The sequence below is a fragment of the Triticum aestivum genome, chromosome 5D (assembly GCF_018294505.1).
Source record: "Triticum aestivum cultivar Chinese Spring chromosome 5D, IWGSC CS RefSeq v2.1, whole genome shotgun sequence".
Lineage (NCBI taxonomy): Eukaryota > Viridiplantae > Streptophyta > Magnoliopsida > Poales > Poaceae > Triticum > Triticum aestivum.
Genome location: NC_057808.1, coordinates 281,127,716 through 281,138,025, shown reverse-complemented (window position 1 = coordinate 281,138,025; position 10,310 = coordinate 281,127,716). Strand labels below are relative to the sequence as shown.

Genomic DNA, 10,310 nt, shown 5'->3' with positions numbered 1-10,310 from the left:
TAGAATTCCTTAGATATATCATCAAGCTCCTTATTCATGTACTCATAAAGCATTTTTGTTCCTTAAGCTCGTTTCTAAAGAAATTATTGTGCTCAAATTGTAAAGTCATAAAACTTACGACGTTGCTTTCAATCTCTTCCAACCTTTTAAGGTGAAGATCACCAAATCTAGGCAAGGTTATAAGGGCAACAATAAATAAGAGGCAAGCATAAAGAGGCGAAGGGAAAAGAGGGCGAATAAAACGGCAAGGGTGAAGTGGGGGAGAGGAAAACGAGAGGCAAATGGCAAATATTGTAATGCGAGGGATAAGAGTTTGTGATGGGTACTTGGTATGTCTTGACTTGTGCGTAGACTCCCCGGCAACGGCGCCAGAAATCCTTCTTGCTACCTCTTGAGCACAGCTTGGTTTTCCCTTGCAGAGGAAAGGGTGATGCAGCAAAGTAGCGTAAGTATTTCCCTCAGTTTTTTGAGAACCAAGGTATCAATCCAGTAGGAGGCCACACGCAAGTCCCTCGTACCTACACAAACAAATAAGAACCTTGCAACCAACGCGATAAAGGGGTTGTCAATCCCTTCAGGGCCACTTGCAAAAGTGAGATCTGATAGAGATGATAAGATAATATTTTTGGTATTTTTATGATAAAGACTAAAAGTAAAGAAAGCAAAATAAACGGCGCCCGAAATTGCTAGTTGTTGGGAGATTAATATGATGGAAAATAGACCCGAGGGCCATAGGTTTCACTAGTGGCTTCTCTAAGATAGCATAAGTATTATGGTGGGTGAACAAATTACTGTCGAGCAATTGATAGAATTGAGCATAGTTATGACAATATCTAGGTATGATCATGTATATAGGCATCACGTCCGCGACAAGTAGACCGACTCCTGCCTGCATCTACTACTATTACTCCACACATCGACCGCTATCCAGCATGCATCTAGAGTATTAAGTTCATGAGAACAGAGTAACGCTTTAAGCAAGATGACATGATGTAGAGGGATAAACTCAAGCAATATGATATAAACCCCATCTTTTTATCCTCGATGGCAACAATACAATACGTGTCGTTTCCCCTACTGTCACTTGGATCGAGCACCGCAAGATTGAACCCAAAGCTAAGCACTTCTCCCATTGCAAGAAAGATCAATCTAGTAGGCCAAACCAAACTAATAATTCAAAGAGACTTGCAAAGATAACCAATCATACATAAAAGAATTCAGAGGAGATTCAAATATTGTTCATAGATAATCTTGATCATAAACCCACAATTCATCTGATCTCGACAAACACACCGCAAAAGAAGATTACATCAAATAGATCTCTAAGAGAATCGAGGAGAACTTTGTATTGAGATCCAAAGAGAGAGAAGAAGCCATCTAGCTAATAACTATGGACCCGAAGGTCTGAGGTAAACTACTCACACATCATCGGAGAGGCTATGGTGTTGATGTAGAAGCCCTCCGTGATCAATGCGCCCTCCGCCGGAGCGCCGGAAAAGGCCCCAAGATGGGATCTCACGGGTACAGAAGGTTGCGACGGTGGAAATAGGGTTTCGGCTCCTCTTCTGTTGTTTCCAGGGTATATGAGTATATATAGGCGAAAGAAGTCGGTCAGGAGAGCTACGAGGGTCCCACGAGGGTGGGGGGCGCGCCCATGGGGGCAGGCGCGCCTCCCTGCCTCGTGGCCTCCTCGTTGATTGCTTGACGTCCACTCCAAGTCCTCTGGATCATGTTTGTTCCGAAAATCACGTTCCCAAAGGTTTCATTCCGTTTGGACTCCATTTGATATTCCTTTCCTTCGAAACACTGAAATAGGCAAAAAAAGCAATTTGGGCTGGGCCTCCGGTTAATAGGTTAGTCCCAAAAATAATATAAAAGTGTATAATAAAGCCCATTGAACATCCAAAACAGATAATATAATAGCATGGAACAATTAAAAATTATAAATACGTTGGAGACGTATCAATTACATGGCGATGTGAACAAAGATTACTGACTCTAGTAAACCCTTTGAGTGTTGGTCACATGGCGATGTGAACTATGAGTGTTAATCACATGGTGATGTGAACTATTGGTGTTAAATCACATGGCGATGTGAACTAGATTATTGACTCTAGTGCAAGTGGGAGACTGAAGGAAATATGCCCTAGAGGCAATAATAAAATTATTATTTATTTCTTTATTTCATGATAAATGTTTATTATTCATGCTAGAATTGTATTAACCGGAAACTTAGTACATGTGTGAATACATAGACAAAACAAAGTTTCCCTAGTATGCCTCTACTAGACTAGCTCGTTTATCAAAGATGGTTATGTTTCCTAACCATACACATGTGTTGTCATTTGATGAATGGGATCACATCATTAGGAGAATGATGTGATGGACAAGACCCATTCGTTAGCTTAGCATTATGATCGTTACAGATTCATTGCTACTGCTTTCTTCATGACGTATACATGTTCCTCGGACTATGAGATTATGCAACTCCCGAATACCGGAGGAACACCTTGTGTGCTATAAAACGTCACAATGTAACTGGGTGATTATAAAGATGCTCTACAGGTGTCTCCGATGGTGTTTGTTGAGTTGACATAGATCGAGATTAGGATTTGTCACTCCGTGTATCGGAGAGGTATCTCTGGGCCCTCTCGGTAATGCACATCACTATAAGCCTTGCAAGCATTGTGACTAATGAGTTAGTTGTGGGATGATGCATTACGGAACGAGTAAAGAGACTTGCCAGTAACGAGATTGAACTAGGTATTGAGATACCGACGATCGAATGTCGGGCAAGTAACATACCGTTGACAAAGGGAACAATGTATGTTGTTATGCAGTTTGACCGATCAAGATCTTCGTAGAATATGTAGGAACCAATATGAGCATCCAGGTTCCGCTAATGGTTATTGACCGGAGATGAGTCTCGGTCATGTCTACATAGTTCTCGAACCCGTAGGGTCCGCACGCTTAACGTTCTGTACGATTTGTATTATGAGTTATGTGATTTGGTGACCGAAGTTTGTTCGGAGTCCCGGATGATATCGGGGACATGACGAGGAGTCTCGAAATGGTCGAGACGTAAAGATCGATATATTGGAAGGCTATATTCGGACATCGGAAAAGTTTCGAGTGATTCGGGTATTTTTCGGAGTACCGGAGAGTTACGGGAATTCATATTGGGCCTTAATGGGCCATACGGGAAAGGAGAGAGAGGCCTCAAGGGTGGCCGCGCCCTTTCCCCATGGACTGGTCCGAATTGGACTAGGGAAAGGGGGCGCCCCCTTCCTTCCTTCTCCTTATCCCTTCCCTTTTTCCTATTCCATGTGGGAGGTGGGATCCTACTAGGACTAGGGAGTCCTAGTAGGACTCCACACTTTGGGCGCGCCCTATGAGGGCCGGCCTCCTCCTCCCTCCATCCTTTATATGTGTGGCCAGGGGGCACCCCATAGACACACAAGTTGATCATTGATCTCTTAGCCGTGTGCGGTGCCCCCCTCCATCATAATCCACCTCGGTCATATCGTCGTAGTGCTTAGGCGAAGCCCTGCGCCGGTAGCTTCATCATCACCGTCATCACGCTGTCGTGCTGACGAAGCTCTCCCTCGACACTCTGCTGGATCATGAGTTCGTGGGACGTCACCGAGCCGAACGTGTGCAGATCGCGGAGGTGCCGTACTTTCGGTGCTAAGATCGGTCGATCATGAAGACGTATGACTACATCAACCGCGTTGTCATAACGCTTCCGCTTACGGTCTACGAGGGTACGTAGACAACACTCTCCCCTCTCGTTGCTATGCATCACCGTGATGTTGCGTGTGCGTAGGAAAATTTTGAAATTACTACGTTCCCCAACACGAGCGGCACAAGTGCCATATGGCCGAGCGGATATACTCCTTGACAATAAAAAATGACAACAAAAAACAAAAGGAGGAACACGAGCATGAACAATGGAGCGAAGGGGCTACCGGCCCGAAACAGAAACTGTATGCAGGCCGACGACAACAACACGCTTCTTGAGGCCGGAGAACAGGGCAGGCTATACATCCGTGTAAGGGAGGGACCGGAGACGTGGTCGAGCGTCGTCAGCGGGGCAAATGACCCTCCGAAGTAGGAGCTGCAAAGCGAAGTGAGAGGGATGTCAGTGTGCATGGCGTCCGACGTGCGGCATAAAACAACGAACTTATAGAAAAACGCAACGGCCTTAATAAAAGATCGAAACACCCATGAAGCACCCCGACTCACAAAAGCCGAGCAGCGTCCCCGTCCATCCCCTCACGGCAGCCTCGACGACTGGTTCCTTTGCTCAGACCCCGAGCCGGCTCGTGCGAACAAAACTGCCCAGTGGGAAACAAACGATGATGCACCCCGCTCGTACCCAGGTCGGGCGAACGAAACAGCTCGGCAGGGCGAACGACGCTCACCCCGAGAAGGGCGCACCCGCGTGCATGGCTCACTCAAGCGACGCAGCCCCATAGGGGCGAACGGCTTTGATAACATGGATTAGGCTCACCTACCGCGTGCGACGCAACGCGCAATATGGCGCCTGTGGGTGCGATGATAACCCAAAAGGTGGCCCCAGACACGTCCACGACTCACCCGAAGGAATAGAAATATGATCCACAATCATGTCACTAAGTTGTGGATCCCCGAGGAAAACCGGCAGGGTGCGGGGCAGCCATGAAGATCGGATGACGCGAAGAGTGCCTAGGAGAAATTGGCGTGATGCGCGCTGAAACGGACAATGCGGATGGCACTCTAGCGCGGCGAAGCCCCAAGGAGGCGGGGTACTCACCATGCTTTATAGAAGTAAATGAGATTTAATTGGATGAAACATGAATTAGAGTAATAATATGAGAATTAAAATTCAAAATAGCAATGATTTATTTGTTTGATTATTATTGTATAGTTGCAAAATATTTATTTGATTCAAACAAGCAGCATCCACATATGACATGTGCTCATAATCCGTTGCACTAAGACCAACAAAAAGAATGACAAGATAAAAGAAACACGAAAAACAATATCACAAACATCCACGTAGCGCTTTGTAACACAAGGTGCAACACTCATTTTATTTTGAACGACCACACGCAACACTTACGTAATGCTGCCACAGGTCACTGACGCATGCACGCTGAATCGGCCGAGTGGGCAGTGGGCAGTGGCTCATGGGTTGACGTAGATGTCGAGCTCCAGCAGGTCGGGGCGGACGGTTTTCCACAGCACGTAGCCTTTCGCCATCCGGAACTGCCCTGTGCCGCCGACAACGGCCAGCTCGCGCACCGCCACGCCGGTGTCGTCGCGCCCCATCACGGTCACCGAGCTCCCCGCGTAGGTCCCCGACGTGAGCACCACGTTCATGGTCACCATCAGCTCGAACCCTCCCTTGGAGGAGGCGACGATGTACTGCCCCTGCGCGCGCCCCACGGCGGCCGACGACGCCGACGTGCCCTCCGTCAGCACGTCGTCCATCACCACCGTGTTGCCGAAGTTGCCCCGCGGGCCGCGCACCACCATCATCGCGCTGTCGCCCATCACGTCGTGCATGTACACGTGCAGGTGCGCCGACGCCCCGGCCGCCGGCCGCGGCGCCGCCACCGCCAGGATGACGGCGACGGCTGCGGCGAGCGCGAAGGACGTGGGGTTGAGCTTGAAGCAAGCCATGGCCGGGATGAGTGGAAGACTACAGCGCTTGCTAGTCCGTATCACTGCTGATGCAGCACGTTCGGGTTTGTTGTTTATATACAAAAACAGTAGGATTGCGTCTGTGGTACTGGGGATTTGGGGGTCCATGGTCCCCTGGCTGGCCCTTGATAATGGACATGAGGTGTATTATTTGTCGATCCAATTGCGCTTCTGTGCACGTCAGGTTTTAATTGTCGCATTCCATTATTTACACTTAAATGTAGAACAAAAAATTGGTTGATGCCTCTCAAGAAACAACGGAGAACCTTTGTCTACATTGCATGAACGAAAGAGCGGTTGATGCGTCGGTGCCCATGCATTGCTGGCCGTAGATCAGAATGCAGTTGGGTGAGCTGTCTTGTCAGTATTGTCTCTCATGATGGACTAGATCGAGATCTACGAACCGCCATACATCATTTACATGTTATAATCTCCAACAAAATGGGTATACATATGATGTGATTGTAAGGGCCCGTTCGGGGATCCATCAGCTCCTCAAAATACGCGGAGCTGGGTAGCACCGTTTCGCCAGCTCTGAAATTTCTAACCGCAGCTCCGTCCGCTCCGGGAGAGAAGGCGCGGAGCGGAGGGCCTCCGAACGGCCCCTAACTTGTAAGATGTTCGTGGCATCCAAATGCAGGGTACGTACGTAACTGATGGCGAGTACAGTTGCTCCTAATTTGTTCAGTAATTTGTCTGGTGATTGCATGTCTTCTTGTCATGCTATTATACCACGGGACGATCCAGTGAACAGACGCATGTGCACAAGGCACGGCAGTGACAGTGAGGTGTCGTGCTAGGGGCCCCAAATCTCTGATTTCTGCTGCTGTTTTCTGGATCGAAACAGAGAGCAAGACCAGTGAAAAGTGCTGAAATTTGAGATGGGCTCTAGGCCCTTATAGCAATTTCTGAAAAATCTCTAAGGGCCCATGTGGGTTATATGACACTAGGTGTAGTGGGAAGTTTAGTCCCACCCCGGAAATGAAAGAGGAGTTGGACCTCCTTATAAGAGTTTCTCTTCTACATGCTATTGGAGTTTGAGAAGAGAAGAGGCCCTCGCGCACTCCTCCTCCGCCGCCCGCCTCGCCAAGCCTCGTCACGAAGCGCCGCGGGTTGCGGGATTGAGCCAAGCCGAGCTCACACCTACGCGCTTGCGTTATACGTAGATCTTTCCGCAATTAGCAGTTCCACGATTACAAGATGGTTGAAAACCGTTCTGTATTGGAGCAGGCTCATGAGATAATATGCATTGTTAAGGAGCTTGAGCTTCTTAAGTGCGAGTTACCGGGCAAGTTTGTCGCGGGCTGCATAATCGCTAAGCTCCCTAATTCCTGGAGGAACTTTGCCACCACTCTAAAACATCAGAGGCGTGAATTCTCTGTAGAGGATGTCATTGGCCATCTGAGTGTCGAGCAGAATTCAAGGGCAAAGGACTCCCACGGAAAAGGGGTCGAAGGAACTTCTGTTGCCAACATGGTGAACCAGAGGACCCAAGGGAAAGAACGGTGTCCAACACAATACTGACTTTAAGAAGAAGGGTAAGAAGACCTTCAAGAAGAACAAGAAGGACGAGGGCTGCTTTACTTGTGGTTCGGTTGAACATTGGGCCAACAAGTGCCCAAACAAGTACAAGAAGTCAGGACAGGACTCCAAGTCTGTCAACATGATTGTGGGCAACAATGAGAATGGTGCATCTGGGTACGGTAATTTATTTACTGTTTTTTCAGTGTTTCAGCCTACCGATTGGTAGGTGGACACAGGTGCAGGTGTTCATGTGTGTGCTGACATTTCATTGTTCACTTCTTACCAGGTCACAGGTCACAGGTCCGTATTGATGGGGAATGGCGCGAGTGCTTCTGTTCATGGTGTTGGCACGTTCGATCTGAAGTTTACTTCGGGAAGGATCGTGCAGCTGAAGAATGCAGCATGTCCCCGCCATCAAGAAGAACCTCGTTAGTGGCTCCCTTCTATGTAGAGAAGGGTTTAAGTTGGTTTTTGAGTCTAATAAATTAGTTGTTACGAAATATGGACTCTTTGTTGGAAAAGGTTATGAGAGCGGAGGGATGTTCCGCCTTTCCCTTGCAGATTTTTGTAATAAAGTCGTGAACCATATTCATTCGAATGTTAATGAATCGGAAGTTTGGCATTCACGTCTTTGTCACATTAGTTTCGGTGTTATGACACGGCTAGACAAGTTGGATTTAATCCCGAGTTTCACTTTAGCCAAAGGTTCTAAGTGTCTTTCATGTGTGCAAGCTAAGCAACCTCGCAAGCCTCACAAGGCCGCGTTGGAGAGACACTTGACACCATTAGAACTCATACATTCTGATCTTTGTGAGATGAATGGTGTGTTGAGTAAAGGTGGAAAGAAATACTTCATGACATTGATAGATGATTCCACTAGATATTGCTATGTGTATCTGTTAAATACTAAAGATGAGGCTCTACACTACTTTAAAATCTATAAGGCAGAAGTTGAGAATCAACTTGAAAAGAAAATTAAACGAGTCCGGTCAGATCGTGATGGAGAGTACTTCTTGAGTGAGTTTGATTCCTTTTGTGCGGAACACGGCATTATTCATGAGAAGACGCCTCCCTATTCACCCCAGTCAAACGGGGTTGCCGAGCGGAAAAACCGTACTCTAACTGATTTGGTTAACGCCATGTTAGATACATCGGGTTTATCCAAGGCATAGTGGGGGGAGGCTATATTGACGGCATGTCATGTCCTGAATAAAGTTCCGACAAAGGATAATGAGATCACTCCCTATGAGAAATGGGCGAAGAGAAGGACAATAATTTCGTACTTGCGCACTTGGGGCTGTTTGGCATAAGTCAATGTGCCGATCCCCAAAAAGCGTAAGCTTGGACCCAAGACTGTGGACTGCGTTAATTTGGGCTACGCTAAGAACAGCGTTGGCTATAGATTTCTAGTAGTGAAATCTGAGGTACCTGACCAGAAGGTCGGTACAATTATGGAGTCTAAGGATGCTACATTCTTCGAGGATATTTTTCCTATGAGAGATATGCAAATCACTTCTAGACTGGAATCCGAGGAGACTCCTGAACCTGCCATCCCTATGGAATATTATGAACAAACACATGATGGAAATCCTGAGGAGGATGACGAGGAAACCCTTGGTAGGGGCAAGAGACAAAGGACTGCAAAGACCTGTGGTGATGATTTCTTCATGTATCTCATGGATGACACTCCCACTTCTATTTCAGAAGCGTATGCCTCTCCAGAAGCTGATTACTGGAAGGATGCGGTCCGTAGCGAGATGGACTCCATCATGGCTAACGGGACATGGGAGATCACTGACCGTCCCTATGGTTGCAAACCATTAGGATGTAAGTGGGTGTTCAAGAAGAAGCTTAGGCCCGATGGTACAATTGAAAAGTACAAGGCTAGGCTTGTGGCCAAGGGCTATGACCAGAAAGAAGAGGAAGATTTCTTCGATACTTATTCACCTGTGGCTAGACTGACCACCATTCGAGTATTACTCTCGTTGGAGGCCTCACATGGTCTTCTCGTCCATCAGATGGATGTTAAGACGGCTTTTTTGAATGGAGAGCTAAACGAGGAAATCTACATGCAACAGCCAGATGGCTTTGTGATAGATGGTCAGGAAAGAAAGGTGTGTAGGTTGCTGAAATCTTTATATGGCCTGAAGCAAGAACCTAAGCAATGGCATGATAAGTTTAATACAACTCTGGCATCTGTTGGTTTCGTTGTTAATGAGGCTGACAAATGTGTATACTATCGCCATGGTGGGGGCGAAGGAGTTATACTGTGCTTGTATGTTGATGACATGCTGATATTTGGAACAAACCTCAAAGTCATTGAGGAGGTCAAATCGTTTCTATCTCAGAACTTTGAGATGAAAGACCTTGGTGTGGCTGATGTTATCTTGAACATCAAGCTACTGAGAGATAATGAGGATGGCATTACACTTCTGCAATCCCACTATGTTGAGAAGGTGTTGAGTCGTTTTGGATATTCGGACTGTGCACCATCTCAAACACCATATGATCCTAGCGTGTTGATTCGAAAGTCCAAAAGCACAGCTAAAGATCAATTGAGATACTCTCAAATCATTGGTTCACTGATGTACCTAGCGAGCGCAACAAGGCCTGACATCGCGTTTGCTATGAGCAAATTAAGCCGGTTTGTTTCCAAACCGGGTGATGTACATTGGCATGATGTTGAAAGAGTTATGCGCTATCTGAAAGGTACTATGAACTATGAACTTCACTATACTGGAGACCCGTCGGTACTTGAAGGGTATAGTGATGTGAATTGGATCTCTGATGCTGATGAGATGAAGGCCACAACTGGGTATATGTTTACTCTTGGAGGTGGCGCTGTTTGCTGGAAGTCTTGCAAGCAAACGATCTTAACGAGATCGACAATGGAAGCAGAATTAACAGCATTAGACACATCTGGTGTTGAAGCAGGATGGCTTCGAGATCTTTTGATGGACTTGCCATTGGTTGATAAACCGGTTCCGGCTATCCTTATGAACTGTGACAATCAGACGGTCGTCACCAAGGTGAAGAGTTCAAAGGACAACATGAAGTCCAACAAACAGATAAGAATGAGATTAAAAGTTGTCAGAAAA

The 10,310-nt window shown here is 46.9% G+C and overlaps 1 protein-coding gene across 1 annotated transcript; it reads right to left on the bottom strand.

Moving 5' to 3' along the window:
- Positions 1-4,906: 4,906 nt before the first annotated feature.
- Positions 4,907-5,735, bottom strand: LOC123121003 (dirigent protein 2). The gene has a single exon (XM_044540957.1). It carries the CDS (start codon positions 5,665-5,667, stop codon positions 5,170-5,172), a length of 498 nt encoding a protein of 165 aa, XP_044396892.1. The 5' UTR covers positions 5,668-5,735; the 3' UTR covers positions 4,907-5,169.
- Between the last annotated feature and the right edge of the window lie 4,575 nt (positions 5,736-10,310).

Bases quoted from the DNA above. Each gene is read 5' to 3' on its own strand.
- LOC123121003 (XM_044540957.1), bottom strand. From the start codon at position 5,667: ATGGCTTGCTTCAAGCTCAACCCCACGTCCTTCGCGCTCGCCGCAGCC.